At 47.8% G+C, this 15,781-nt stretch overlaps 1 protein-coding gene across 1 annotated transcript in view; it reads left to right on the top strand.

Annotated features, from left to right (window-relative positions):
• Window positions 1–15,781, top strand: part of BUB1 (BUB1 mitotic checkpoint serine/threonine kinase) — a 243,236-nt gene that overhangs the window by 72,033 nt on the left and 155,422 nt on the right. The window contains exon 10 of the mRNA XM_033939939.1: window positions 6,578–6,807. Coding sequence (XP_033795830.1) covers window positions 6,578–6,807 — 230 coding nt within the window. The remainder of the gene's footprint in view (window positions 1–6,577; window positions 6,808–15,781) is intronic.

Here is a 15,781-nt window from a genome sequence, read left to right as displayed (position 1 = left end):
AGAATGGAATGAGGTTTGGAGGAGAGGAAGCATGCAGGAGGCAGGCAGAAAGAAAGAAATATTGGATTTACAGTCAGAAGAAGGAAGTGCGAACAGAGACTCATAAAATCGCCAGATAGCAAAGGTAGGAAAAATGATTTTATTTAAAATTTAGTGATCAAAATGTGTTCAAATTTATATCTGCTATCTATATTTTGCACTTAGGCCCCCTTTTACTAAACCGCAATAGTGGTTTTTAGTGCAGGGAGCCTATGAGCGTCGGGAGCATTCAGCTCCCTGTGCTAAAAACCACTGTCGCAGTTTTGTAAAAGGGAAGGGGGGTATATTTGTCTATTTTTGTATAGTTGTTACTGAGGTGACATTGCATATTTTAAAGTCCATCTGCTTTGACTTCTTTGAAACCTCCCCCCCCCGAATATAAATGATGATTAACATTTTCTCTGCATGCAGTATGCTTTGTGTTTTTTTAAAATTTTAATGTTGGTAGATCATTTTGACTTGGTCATTTTAAAAGTAGCTCACAAGCCAAAAAAGTGTGGACACACCTGCTCTAGAGGCTTCGGTCAGTTTAATTTTCATGGCTCCAGGTCCTTTTCAGCAGTACTCAGGGGGAACCTCCTCTTGGAGATCCTTCTAGGGAGCCAGACAGAGATTCTTAGGTCCCAGGTGAAGCCAGGTCTCCAGTTCTCGTTTGCTACAGCCTCCAAGAAAGCACAATGATTCTAGGTCTGGAGCAGTTCCCCTCAAGATAGGGAGATGGCTCTGAGTATGTGGAGGCCTGGGCGCAGATCTCATTAGACCATTGGGTGCTGGAGATCATTCAGAGTGGTTATAAGCTCGAATTTGCCCAGCTCTTAACAGATTGGTTTTTGGACTCCCCATCAGGGTGACCAGAGAAAGCAAGCAAGTTTGTGGCTACAGTTTAGAGGCTGTTTTTATTCAGGCCATAGAGTCTGTGTCACCTGAAGATTCAGGCTCGGGGAGTTACTCCATTTGCTTTGTTCTGCCCAAGAAAGGTTCAGACGACTGGAGACCCATTCTAGATCTTACACACTTTAATACAATTCTGAAAGTTCCATGCTTTCGCACGGAGACAGTAAGATCAGTCAAAGCAGTGGTAATTTCTGGCCTCTCTGGATTTGAAGGAGACCTACCTGCACATTACCATCTTTCTGGAAGATAGAAAGGTTCCTGAGATTTCATGTCCTGGAAAACTATTACCAACTCTTGGCTCTTCCCTTTGAGCTGGCGACAACACATCATATGTTTACCATGGTGGTGGTGGCTGCCCATCTATGCAAGATGGACTTGCAGGTTCATCCATACCTAGACAACTGGCTGATCAGAGCTCCATCATTTCCAGAAAGAGAACTAGTGGTGGCTCATATGGTCCGGGTTCTGCAGAGCCTGGGTTAGTTAGTGAATTTCCAAAAAGAGCCATCTAGTTCCATCCCAATACCTAGGAGTCTTCTTCAACATAATAAAAGATGTGTATTTTTCAGAGGTACGCAGACAGAAGCTTTGCACACAGATAACGAGCTTGTTGGCCAAACCAGCTCCATCGGCGTGGCACTACTTACAAGTGCTAGGATCCTTGGCAGCCACAATAGGCAGGCAAAGGCTCACATGTGTTCTCTCCAGAGCATGTTGATATCGCAGTGGTCACCTCAGTTGGACTCCCTGCAGATGTTTCTCCTGTAGACTTTGGAAGCCCAGGCCAGTATGGGCTGGTGGCTTCGCCCACAGGCATTATCAAGGGGCATGACCCTTAGAATAGTCTCATTGGTAATTGTGAAAATGGATGCCAATCTTTTCAGATGGGGGGGTTCATTGCAATAGATGCCTGATCCAGGGGCATTGCTCAGTCTCCCAAAGGAAGTGATCAATCAACAGATTAGAACTTCAAGCCATTTGATTGACATTGCAGAGGCTGGAGAAATTTGGAGGGACAAGCGAGTCTTCTTGGACAGTACTACAGCGGTGGGGTATGTCATTTGTCAGGGAGGCACTAAGAGTGTGCAGCTGAATCCAGAGACTCACTGTTCAAGTGGGCAGAGCTTCATATTCAGGCACCCTGTGCGTCGCATGTATTGGGAGTGGACTGCCCAAGCTGATTTCCTCAACAGTTGCTGGATCTAGGAAAATGGATGATGTTTTACAGCAGCTTTCCAATCCATTGTTCATCACTGGGGTTGCCCAACATTTGATCTGATGGCGACTGCAAGAAAGTAGACCGATTCTTCAGTTGAAAATCCGAGCCTGGAAGAGCAGGGTAGATGCTTTGGTCTAGCCTTGGTCAAAGAGTGAGCCTATGATAGGCCGGATACTCCACAGGATTGCAAGCCATCAGGGAACAGTCATTCTCGTGGCTCCAGATTGGCCGTGCAAACCCTGTTGTATGCAGACCTAGTGTGCCTTCAGAGGGTTGTAGTCTCAGATTCAGAGTACAGAAAGGCCTTCTTTCTCAGGGATCACTAGTCATAGAAGACCCAGATAACTTTGCTCTTACAGCATGACTCTTAAGCATGTAGTGTTGGCACACAAGGTATACTCAGAGGTAGTCATTGCTATTCTGCTCAGTCAAAAAGCCTACAAGTGTCTCTGCTTATGCTAAGGCTTGGGAAACATTTCAGTTCTAGTGCATTAAGGGGAGTGAGGACCTGTTTTCTGCTTCAATCTCAGTGGTGGTAGCTTTTCTCCAGGCCCTCCACGTCAGATGCCACTCGCATGCTGGAGAGCCCCCACCCGATCCCATGCAGCCGAGCGCCGCCCCACCCACACGCCGCGCACGACACGCACAATGCCGATGATTGACACTGTGCACATCACACACAATGTGCAGGCAGGACGGCACCCAGCTGCGCAGGCCCAGACAGAGGTCCTCCAACCTGCAGAAGGCACCCGACGTGGAAGGCTGGCTGGAAGACGGAAGAGGAATCCCCCCGAAGCGGCGCTTCCTGGACTGTAAGTGCTCGTTTATCGGGGCAGTGCTCGGTTTGCGAGTCAAAAGTTTGCTGAGTGTTTTGCTCGTCTTGCAAAACACTCGCAAACCGGGTTACTCGCAAACCGAGGTTCCACTGTAGTTTGAAAACATCTGAAAACTTGGCTATTTTCAAAGTTGTAAATTCCGCTCCTTTCCATACTATTCCAAATTCATATTGTATTTGTTCTCTCTTAATGTTTTGTAAACCGTGCCAAGCTTTACTGTTACAGAGAAGATGCGGTATATAAGCCTAAGGTTTAGTTTAGTTTTAGTTTAGATTATATGCAATGATGGTCGCTGGTAGGGTGGAGGAGAAGTATTTGACTCCTAATTATCAACTCTCCCCAACCTGAAACACACATTTAAAAAAAAAAAAAAAGCAGAATTTTGGGTTGTATAATTTAGCTTGTCTTTTGTGCCACCTTAAGGACTGGTTATTTGGGGAATCTCAGTATACACCTACTTCTCTTAAAGCTGCTCTGTATGCCCCATACTCTCTTCTTGCTTTGCTTCATCTACCGTGTGGGGCTCTGCTTCGGGAGGTCCGTGGCACCATGCTCTTGGCTTCTTTGCGGGGGGGGGGGGGGGAGGGATTGGTTCAGCGTCTTGGGGGGGGGATCTGAGGGTGACTCATTTGTTGCCCCTTACAGGCAATCCCCATTTTGTGCCTGGGATGGATAATCCTAGTTTTCGCTACTGGAAAACATTGGGTATCTTTTTGGTGGAATATCTTTGGTCAGCCAAGGGGAGGCTGCGATCTTTGGCTGATCTCCAGGACCGTTTGGGGTGGTACTGGGGGGACACCTTTGCCTATTATCAGGTTAAACACAATAACCTCACGATCCCCCAGGCGGCCCTCCAGCATCTGTTGGGTGATCGTCTTCGGGACCTTTTTGCCCAAGTTGAGCTTTTTCAGACTTCGGTGTCCACTTTATATAAGGCCTTGCTTCCCTTCAAGGCCCCTAGGGTCTGTCAGTGGGTTAGGGAGTGTTGGGCGATGGAACTTCACATGGATTTGGCTTCCTGGAATATCCCCCGGAATCTCATGAGTCTGCCTCGTTTAATCTGAGGAGCTGTGTTGTAGGAATGCAATGCTTGTATCTTATATAGAGGGTACTTCACCCAAATTCAGCTTTATAAAGTTGGTGGCATCGCCTCGCCTCTGTGTCTCAAATGTGGTCAAGCCCCGAATACCTTTTTGCATGCCCTGTGGGAATGTTGGTGCCTTCTGGCTTTTTGGCTTGAAGTGGTACAATATTTGGGCTCCCTATTGGGTAGCTCTGTGGTTGACACCGTTGATCAGGTGGTGCTGGATATACCGGGCACTTTTGGGACCTTGCCCAAGGGGGATCGTTGGCTGTGTTGGAAGGTGTGTCTCCTGGCTCTCAGGTGTATAATGCAGCACTGGACCTCTCCGAACCCTCTGTCTTTTTGGCAATGGAGAGCCCACCTTCATGCGTTAGTTCTTTGGGAGGTGCGTGAGGTGGGGGGCTCACTTAAACGACGCCGATGTTTCCTGCTCCTTTGGGACCCCTATTTGCGCTCCTTGTCTCCTAGGGGGCACAACCTTATACTCAATACCCTAGCGTAACTGTTGGTGTCCCTTAGTCTGTTCTGGATCATCGCATCTCTCTACTCTGGGGGGTTTGGGGGGGGTCTGTTTTTGGTGGGGATGCCCAGCTCTACTGAGTGCCCTGGGGTCATCAGAGTCCAGACCCTGGGGGGAACCTTGTTGGTGTTTCCTTTTCCACCTAGGACTGGCTTGCCTGGCCCTTTTTTGGGGGGCTTTTCGGGCTCAGGAGGTCCTTGGATTCCCGTACGCCCTGGAGCTGCCTTTGCATTCCCCTCCATATTGAGAGGGAAGGGGGATGGCGGGAAGTTCTGGGGTTTTTGGGGTTAGTGGGTAGATGTAAATGACACATGCCTTTGTACTGATGTGCTTTGTTAAGCGGATCTCCTGCATATGTTCACTGTCTTTTGTATCCTGTAGTTTTCCTATGGTTCTGCCTGTTTTTCAGTCAATAAAAATTGTTTACAATCTAAAAAAAAAAGCACAATGGTGATGTGTATAAAATTTTTGGTGACACAACATGTAGCTCCCATTATAGAGTAGACTCTCACTGTTCAACATTAGAATGGCTAGTTATGGAAATATCCCTTTAGAAACTAGGTTTGGTTTATCTTGCTGTCTTTCCATATGCACGGAATGGGAGAAAAGTCTTAATCAAGCCTTCTGATAAAGTGACAATAGGCAAAAAAAAAACAGTGTTTGTTGCATCTATTCAGAAGTCAATTCGTTGGATTAGTGTCTTGAAAACTTTTAGAAACCACGGCACACTAAACTCTTTAGTGCAGTCATTAGCGCGATGATGTTGCATGCATTTGTGATGTCATCATGTCGAAGTCCGTGCATGTGCGAAGGTCTTCTAGACAGAGCCCTGAACCACCAGTGGGAGGTGCTGTAAGAGGAGAGACGCTGGAGAGGAGGAGAGGTGCTGTCTCTGGCTGACTGCCTATAGAATATGCCTCTCACCATGAGCTATGCCTATGGAACGTGCCTCTCACTTAGCTTTCAGCACATCCCATGTGGCCAGTGGAGTGGAATGCCCCCTTCAGTTTTTCCTTCAACAAGTGAACTGTGCAGAGGTGTTTGATCTGCTCTGCTTAGTTTTCATTTTTTTTTTTTTTTTTTTTTGGCTTTAAGTTTGTTTTTTCTGATGCTTTGATGCCCTGAGACCCCCATATTTTGGGATTCTCTGCCTAGGAAAGGATGCAGGTTCTGCAGAGCCGGACTGCAGCTTGCAGGACAAACCTTCAGATGGACCTGTAGGGCCAGCCTGCTGTGTGCTATTTCAGGTCTCGAGTTCTGTTCCTCTGGGAGCCAGTTTGTCTTCTGAATTTTTCAGTGGCTTGAGAACACGCTGTGGGTGCCCTGAGTAAGAATCGTCTTGGTATCGGAGAGCCTGCTCTGTGATTTGCGCTTCCTTGCCCCTGTCGCGCTTTGAAGTTCCTTGGGGGAATTAGGAAATTTTTCGTCTACCCTTTCTCTCCCACTCCCCCCTCCTGCCATTACTAGATTTCTCTTACCTCTTCTTCCAGCTGATGCTAACACTAAGGTTATGGTGCTGGACTGATGTGGATCCTTGAGTATGTATAGAAGCTCAAGGCCCCACACCAGTCCAGTGCCATAACCTTAGTGTCAGTTAGGAGAGGAAGTAAGGTGAGAAATGCCAGTCATTGTGGTAGGGAAAGGAGAAGAGAAATGCTGCAAAGGATGGGAGGGGGAGGATAGAATTGAGTCCTGCATTGACAATTTCAGGCTTCCTAACAATTGAAGGTCCCCCCACCCCTAATTAATAGCCCACACTAGACTCCAGAAAAAATATATTTCTAATAAACGCCCAGGAATTTATTAAAGAGAATGCAGTATGTAAAAAAACTTTGCTGAAATTTAAGTACATACATATAATGTTCATCCTCAATCTAACTTTCTATGATAACAATCTAACTAATATGAAATAGATATTTTGCTTATGTCAGATATTTGGAAATTATAGTATCAGATGTAAAAACAATTTTTGGTTTCTTTTATAGGGTCAACAAACATCAGTGAATCAAATTTCTTCAGTGGAAGAATTGGCAACACCTTCTTATACATATCCAAATATGGAAAATTCTTTGTGTCTGGGGATAAATGAACTTCACTTGTCTTCATCGATGCTTCCTGTGCCACATGGAGCTGCCACATCTGTGATAGATACTGAACGTAGTTTGCTGTACGCTGTACCAGCTGGAACCCAGCCAGAGATGTTCTCTCAAGCTACGTATGAAAATTTTATTACTGTAGCATTAACAAGAATAAATTTTATGTAAAAAAATAAAAATAAATAGTAGAATCATTGTGAAAAAAACAAAAAGAGTAACTCATCTGACAGATGTCCAACTTGACAGGAAGGACTTTAGGCACGGTCTTGTAGGATACTGAATCTTTCATAAGTACATAGGAATTACTATACTGATCAAACTAAAGATACATGAAGCCTAGTATCCTATTTACAATAGTTGCTAATCCAGGTCACAAGTAGTGAGATTCTATGCTAGCTTTCCCATGTCTTTGGCATGCTCTCTTATGAGTAGCTCGAAGTCGCAATCTTCATCCTTCTCCGATCGTCCGGACATAGCTAAGATGCTCACGGATCACTGGGAAGCTCCGGGGGGGAGGGGGGGAAGGGTTCTCTGCAAGTTGCTAGAGCAATGTCTAAGCTCTTTATCCCAGGACAAGCAGGCAGGTATTCTCACTAGTGGGTGATGTCATCCGACAGAGCCCCGATACGGACATCTTGAAAGCATGTCTTGCTTGAAGAAACTTAGAAGTTTCGAGATGCCCGCACCGCGCATGCGCCAGTGCCTTCCCGCCCGATGTACCGGGCGTGTCTCCTCAGTTCTTTTCTTTCCGCGGAGCTGAGAAGTTCTCTTCAATCTGCGCTGACTGAATTTCAGTTTTTCTTTGCCTTCTTTAACCCGCGTTTTGGTTTATTTCTTTGAATTCACTTTACTTTACTTTATTAAAAAAAAAAAAAAAAAAAAAGTTCAAAATTATTTCTTCCGGCGGTTCGGCCGGCCCGGCCTCGTGGCTGCGGCCTACCTCTTTCGACATTGCAGCGTCGATTTTCCGGCCTATGTCACGGCCAATCACCGGTTTTAAAAAGTGCAGCAAGTGCCAGCGTGCGATTTCGTTGACGGACCCGCATCGTCGCTGCCTTCAGTGTCTTGGTCCGGACCACGTTCCGAAATCGTGCAGGCCTTGTTCCACGCTCACTGCGCGCTCGTTCAAGCGGCGTTGCTTACTTTGGGAATCGATGTTCAAGATGGAGACTGCCAAGGATCTGTCTGCTTCTACATCTGCTGAGGTTTCCCCGGTTCGCTCGAAACCTGCATCGACGGCTTCCGCATCGGGCATCGTGAAGCCAGCATCGTTTACACCGGCTGCGGCTTCCAGTTCCGCTGCGGCGCCGGCCTCTGTCTCTTCGGTTCAGGTACCGCCTTCCACTGTCCCTCCCGTGGTCATCAAGGTGCCTAAAGCTACTAAGCAGAAGCACTTGGCCGCGAAGGAGCGCGATGACCGTGCAGGAGGACCCCCTTTCGGTGCGGATCCCTCCATATCGGCTTCGCTTCGATCCCTGCTGGAAGCTCAGTTTGTCGAGCTTATGCAAACTATGGGACCCCGGCTTATCGCCAACATTCAGGGTGAAGTCCGAGCACCGGTCCCTGAGGGCGGTCCGCCCCCTCCCCCTCCCCCTCGCCGTTCGATCTCGCTGCTCGACGAGGGGGATCGGCGGAGGGCGGCGGATGCCTCCAGGAGGGCTTCCCTTCCTGATATGCCACCTTTAGAGCCCATTACTCCTCCAAGGCAACAGGGCGCTGGGACGGTCCCTGATATTCGGAGTCCTGGGCATACTGCATCGCAGGAAGAGTTCTTCCGCACTCCATACCAGACTTGGGTGGCGCTGCGTGAGTCCGCGTCCTTGCCACCTCTGCGATCCACCGCTTCGAGCCCCATCCATTCCTTAGAGGCTTCGGGGGATCGTGCGATGCACAGAAGTTCTCGCTCCCCATCCCGGCACCGGGAGGGGCATCGTTCTCGTCATTCATCTCGACACTCCTCACGTCATTCGGAAGTGTCCCCACAGAAAAAGATGCAACGTTTGGGATACTCATCGTCCGATGTTTCCCAACCGGAGGGACCAGAGTATGAGGAACCATCTACCTCTTATTCTCCATGCCGGTCTCAGCTCTCCCTAGACCCGGAGGCTTCCACTTCGTCTAGTCCGTCTCGGCGGCCGGCCTTGGCGGACCAATTGTCTTTCTCATCTTTTCTCCGACAGATGGCGGATGACTTAGATGTGACTTTGGATACTGGATCTAAATATTCTAAAGAGTATTTGGATACGATGCATTTGCCTCACCCTCCGGCGGAGACTCTTCGGCTTCCTTTGCATAAATTGCTGGACCAGACTTTCATGCGCTGTTTTGAGACACCGTACTCTATCCCTGCGGTTCCCAGCAAGCTGGATGCTCGATACCGCATCGTTCACCACAAGGGGTTTGAGGGAGCTCAACTTTCTCATCAGTCTCTGCTGGTCGAGTCTTCTCTCAAGCGTTCTCACCCTTCCCAGGTCTACGCTTCTGTGCCTCCGGGCAGGGAGGGGAGAACGATGGACAAGTTTGGTAGACGAGTTTACCAAAATTCGATGATGGCGACTCGAGTGCTCAATTACAATTTTTTCTTCTCTTCTTATTTGGATTTCTTCTTGCCGGTCCTCCGCAAGTTCGTCCCTTTCATCGATGCTGAAGCTCGTTTCCAGTTTGAGGAGGTGGTGGCAACATTGTCCCAGTTGCGGCTGCAGCTGATGCAATCCTCCTACGATGCCTTCGAGCTCTCGGCACGGGCTGCGGCCTGCTCAGTCGCCATGCGTCGCCTGGCCTGGCTTCGCACTATTGATATGGATCCGAACCTCCAAGACAGATTGGCTAATGTGCCTTGTGCGGGAGCGGATCTATTCGATGAGTCTATCGAGACTGTCACTAAAAAGCTTTCGGAACACAAGAAGTCTTTTCAATCCATTCTGCGTCCTAAGCCTAAGCCTCAACAGTCTCGTCCATCTAGACCGCCTCAAATCTACCAGAGGCGTTATCAACCCAGACAGGCTCCCCTAGCGAGACAGCCTGCGAAGAGGCAGCCTCCACAGAAGTCTCAGCAGAAGCCTCAGATGCCGGCTGCACCCAAGGCCACTCAGCCCTTTTGACTCTCTTCCAGGGAGCATAACCAACGTTCTGTCTTCCCTTGTTTTTCCCATCGGGGGTCGACTCCACCATTTTTATCATCAATGGGAGTCGATCACCTCGGACCTCTGGGTCCTTACCATCGTAAGAGAGGGATACTCTCTTCATTTCCAACGGGTCCCCCCGGACCACCCTCCAAGACATGGCAGCTGGGCTTCAACGCTAAGAAATGTAAGGTCATGCATCTCGGCTGCGGAAACCCATGCAAAACTTACACCTTGAACGGAGAAACACTAGCTAGGACTTCAGAAGAGCGGGACTTGGGAGTAATCGTCAGCGCGGACATGAAGGCTACCAAACAAGTGGAGCAGGCCTCATCCAAGGCAAGGCAAATGTTGGGATGTATCAATAGAGGCTTCATCAGCCGCAAACCTGAAGTCATAATGCCGCTCTACAGAACCATGGTAAGACCTCACCTGGAATACTGTGTGCAATTTTGGAGACCACACTACCGAAAAGATGTGCTTCGAGCTGAATCGGTCCAGCGAATGGCCACTAGAATGGTCTCCGGACTCAAGAGTCTCCCATACGAGGAAAGACTGGATAAACTGCAGCTCTACACTCTTGAGGAGCGTAGAGAAAGGGGAGACATGATTGAGACGTTTAAGTACATCACAGGTCGTGTCGAGGCGGAAAGCGATATATTCTTCCCTAAGGGTCCCTCGGTCACAAGAGGGCACCTGTTCAAACTCAGAGGAGGGAAATTTAATGGTGACACCAGGAAGTATTTCTTTACAGAAAGGGTGGTGGATCAGTGGAACAAACTTCCGGTGCAAGTGGTCAAGGCCACCAGTGTACTCGACTTTAAAAACAAATGGGACATCCACGTGGGGTCCTTACGGGGGTCGAGCTAGGGAACTAGGTCATTAGCACTCAGACTTGATGGGGTGGGTCAGAAGAGTGGGCAGACTTGATGGGCTGCAGCCCTTTTCTGCCGTCATCTTTCTATGTTTCTATGTTTCTAAGAGAGTATCCTTCCAACTCGATGCAGAACGCTCTTCTTCTACAGGAGGCGCAGGCTCTGCTTCGGCTTCGAGCCGTCGAGCCGGTGCCAGTAGATCAGCAAAACCGGGGGTTCTACTCCCGGTATTTCTTGGTTCCAAAGAAGACGGGCGATCTGCGTCCCATTTTGGACCTTCGAGTCCTCAACAAGTTTTTGGTCAAGGAGCGGTTCCGCATGCTGACCCTTGCCTCTCTCTACCCCCTACTCGAGCAGAACGATTGGTTATGCTCTCTGGACCTCAAGGAGGCCTACACTCACATCCCGATTCATCCGGCCTCCCGCAAGTTTCTCAGATTTCGGGTGGGACATCTACATCTGCAGTATCGAGTGCTTCCATTTGGCCTTTCCTCTTCGCCCAGAGTCTTCACGAAGTGTCTGGTGGTGGTGGCCGCTGCACTCCGGAACATGGGTCTTCAGGTGTTTCCATACCTCGACGACTGGCTCATCAAGGCCCCGTCGGCCCCAGAGGTCATTTCGGCGACCTTGACCACGATTTGTTTTCTGCAGAGCTTGGGCTTCGAGATCAACTTTCCCAAGTCACATCTTCAGCCCACCCAGACTCTCCCCTTCATCGGGGCGGTCCTGGATACCATCCAACTTCGAGCGTTCCTCCCTCCTCAGCGCATGGAGGCTCTTCTTCTACTCTGCCAGTTGGTGTCTTCTCGCCCGTCCATCTCAGCGAGACACATGATGGTCCTCTTGGGTCACATGGCATCCACAGTTCTTGTGACGCCTTTTGCCAGACTACATCTCAGAATTCCTCAATGGACCTTGGCATCTCAGTGGACTCAGGTCTCCGACCCGTTGTCCCGTCACATTGTCGTCACTCCTGCTCTTCGGCAGTCTCTTCTTTGGTGGATGACCTCTTCGAATCTCTCCAGAGGTTTGCTGTTTCACTCTCCTCCCCATCAGAAGGTTCTCACGACCGATTCATCGAACTATGCATGGGGAGCTCATCTGGATGGTCTTCGCACTCAGGGGTTCTGGACCAGTGCGGAACGACTCCATCAAATCAATCTTCTGGAGCTCAGAGCCATCTTCAATGCTCTTCAGGCTTTTCAACATCTGCTTCACGACATGGTGGTCCTAATTCGCACCGACAATCAGGTCGCCATGTATTATGTAAACAAGCAAGGGGGCACGGGCTCGGCCTCCCTTTGCCAGGAAGCTCTTCGAGTCTGGGATTGGGCGGTCCGCCACAACACCTTCCTCAGGGCTGTCTACATTCAGGGGAAAGACAATGTCTTGGCAGACAAATTGAGCCGTCTTCTTCAACCTCACGAATGGACGCTCAATTCCAAACCCCTTCATCAGATATTTGCACAATGGGGGACACCTCAGATAGACCTCTTTGCAGCCCCCCACAACTTCAAACTGCCTCAGTTTTGCTCCAGGATCTACACTCCTCTCCGCCTCGAGGCAGACGCCTTTCTACTGGAGTGGGGGAATCGCTTCCTTTATGCGTTTCCTCCCTTTCCTCTCATTCAGAAGACTCTGGTCAAGTTAAGATCAGACCGTGCCACCATGATCCTGCTTGCGCCTCGGTGGCCCAGACAACCTTGGTTCTCCCTTCTACTTCAACTCAGCAGCAGGGAGCCAATTCTTCTTCCAGTGTTTCCTTCGCTGCTTACTCAACATCAAGGTTCACTGCTTCATCCCAACCTGCAGTCTCTCCACCTGACAGCTTGGTTCCTTTCAACATAACCCCTCACCAGTTCTCTCAAGCTGTGAGGGAGGACTTGGAGGCTTCCAGGAAGCCTGCTACTCGACAATGCTATTCCCAAAAATGGACGAGATTCTCGACCTGGTGTATTTCCAATGCTACAGAACCTCAAAAAGCTTCTCTATCGTCTGTATTGGACTATCTTCTACACCTGTCCCAGTCTGGTCTCAAGTCTACCTCTATACGAGTCCACCTGAGTGCTATTGCGGCTTTCCATCAGCCTCTACAGGGGAAACCTTTGTCTGCTCATCCTGTGGTTTCCAAATTTATGAAAGGACTTTTTCATGTCAATCCTCCTATCAAACCTCCTCCTGTGGTTTGGGATCTCAATGTTGTCCTGTCTCATCTTATGAAACCTCCGTTTGAACCTCTCAAAACGGCTCCTCTTAAGTATTTCACCTGGAAGGTGGTTTTCCTGGTGGCCCTCACGTCAGCTCGCCGAGTCAGTGAGCTTCAGGCCCTAGTGGCAGATCCACCCTTCACTGTATTCCATCATGACAAGGTGGTTCTCCGTACTCATCCAAAATTCTTACCTAAAGTGGTCTCTGAATTTCACATCAATCAATCCATCGTGCTTCCAGTGTTTTTTCCAAAGCCTCATTCTCATCCTGGGGAATCTGCTTTGCACACTCTGGACTGTAAACGTGCTCTGGCTTTCTACTTGGATCGCACAAAGCCACACAGAACTGCACCTCAACTTTTCGTCTCCTTTGATCCAAACAAGTTGGGACGACCTGTATCGAAGCGCACCATCTCTAACTGGATGGCGGCTTGTATCTCTTCCTGCTATGCCCAGGCTGGATTATCCCTTCCCTGTAAGGTCACAGCCCACAAGGTCAGAGCAATGGCAGCCTCTGTAGCCTTCCTCAGATCGACACCGATTGAGGAGATTTGTAAGGCTGCCACTTGGTCCTCGGTTCATACCTTCACCTCTCATTATTGTCTGGATACTTTCTCCAGACGGGATGGACAGTTTGGCCAAACTGTATTACAAAATTTGTTTTCTTAAGTTGCCAACTCTCCCACCATCCCATTGGGGTTAGCTTGGAGGTCACCCACTAGTGAGAATACCTGCCTGCTTGTCCTGGGATAAAGCAATGTTACTTACCGTAACAGTTGTTATCCAGGGACAGCAGGCAGCTATTCTCACGTCCCACCCACCTCCCCTGGGTTGGCTTCTCAGGCTAGCTACCTGAACTGAGGAGACACGCCCGGTACATCGGGCGGGAAGGCACTGGCGCATGTGCGGTGCGGGCATCTCGAAACTTCTAAGTTTCTTCAAGCAAGACATGCTTTCAAGATGTCCGTATCGGGGCTCTGTCGGATGACATCACCCACTAGTGAGAATAGCTGCCTGCTGTCCCTGGATAACAACTGTTACGGTAAGTAACATTGCTTTCCGATGGTGGACATGTTTAATCAGCGATTTGTGTTCCTGAAAAGTAGATTCCCTGGTGACAAAGGTCACCAAGTGCACTTCTCTCCCTAGTGATAGGGCCACTGTGCTAAAGGACAAACAGAACTGTAGGATTGGCCATTGTGAGAACGAGCTACTGGATTTGATGGACCCTGTAAGGCTATTCTTATGTTCTTATGATTGATTTTTGTTCTCAAATGTCTCTTTGACTCTGCGGCCTCCAGACTGAAAGCGGCTGTGTCCTCTTCCTTTATGGACAGAGCTTACCATTCAATCCTGAAATAAAAGCTGCTTATTTTTACCTCACTGGGGGATCCATCGTGAAGGAAAAAAATACCTCACAAGATTACATTGTAAATATTCCAAAGCATATTTGATTTGATTTGATTTCTTATATACCGCTATACCGTGAGGTTCGAAGCGGTTTACAATAAAGATACATTGAAGATACAATAAAAATAAGATAAGTAAAGATAGGTACTTGGAAATTCCCTTACTGTCCCGAAGGCTCACAATCTAGCTAAAGTACCTGAGAAAAACAATTAATGAATAGTAAAGATGTGAAATATAAAGACAGAGATAGAAACAAGATATGAAACATCCCAACAAGAATTCATTGAATAAATTAAATTAGGATTAAAAATAGAAAATAAAATAACAATAAAAAATAAATATATAAAAATAAATAAAATAAAAATGAATTCCAATCAGACAATAGGATCTGAAGAGTAAGAGCATATAACTTTTTATTCTAGTAATAAGTATAGCAAATCAAATAAATCTGTTTGGACATATACAATGGAGAGAAGAAAAACCTCATAATACAAACAGTGCCAGCATATTTCTGTAAATATGGCGCAGCTTCTATAAAGAAACTCTGCCAAAGCATGGGGGTTTTATACAGAAAGTTTCTTTGTCTTCCAAGACCATCCCCTGGTTGTGATTATGTATCACCCTATTGGAGCAGATATGCTGCCTATTTAACCCACTCCTGGTCCATGCCTCCATTCTTCCCTGGGGGGCCCTGGACAGGCATAGCTTCTGGAACTTTCTTCTTGAAGTTTCCATTCTTCACACGGGTACATCGGTATCGGTGCCTCAGTGATCTCTCTATTAGTTCTTAAGTTCCCGGATGGAGTGTCCCACTGACTTCCATTTTCTTTCAGCACTGTTAAATAGCTCATTGTCTTTACAGCTCTGTTTTGTGTCCCTGAGAAACTCTTCACAACAAGGAATCTTACACACTTACATGCCACACATTAGTATTTCAGCATCTGAACTGAAACCAGTTTGTATAAGCCCGTGACTTCAGCAACTCCAGCAAAATGCAGGAATAGGTCTCACAACCTGTAAAAGTCTCCCATAGTCTCTATCTCAGTCCCCTCTTGGCGGCTCAAAAAACTTCAGGCTGAGAGCCACCACACAAGGGGTGGCAAAGAGAAGAAGAAAAGCGTGGAGAAGGGGATAAGCACCCAAAGACTTTCTACACTGAAGTGAGGTACACATCAGAACCAGAGAAGGTAGGCACATAAGGGACAGAGCGCACAAATGAAATACAGTATAACAATAAAAAATCAAAGAGCAAATGCAGATTCATAGTACAGTACATAACAGGCGTATAACTCAGAACTTTGATTCATCATACACAGCATGAAAATTGGGATGGCACAGCATTCCATAGCATCTTAAAGAAAAAGGAAAAGTGAACAAAGTAAAAAATCACAAGTACAGCATTCAATACAATACATTGGTCATTGATAATTGAAGAGCAGCATTGAGATTCATTAAGAATATGAGAACCAGACCATAGGA

The sequence above is a fragment of the Geotrypetes seraphini genome, chromosome 3, assembly GCF_902459505.1.
Source record: "Geotrypetes seraphini chromosome 3, aGeoSer1.1, whole genome shotgun sequence".
In the NCBI taxonomy this organism is placed as follows: Eukaryota; Metazoa; Chordata; class Amphibia; order Gymnophiona; family Dermophiidae; genus Geotrypetes; species Geotrypetes seraphini.
Note: the sequence above shows the minus strand (reverse complement) of the source record. Positions and strands in the feature narration are given on the sequence as shown.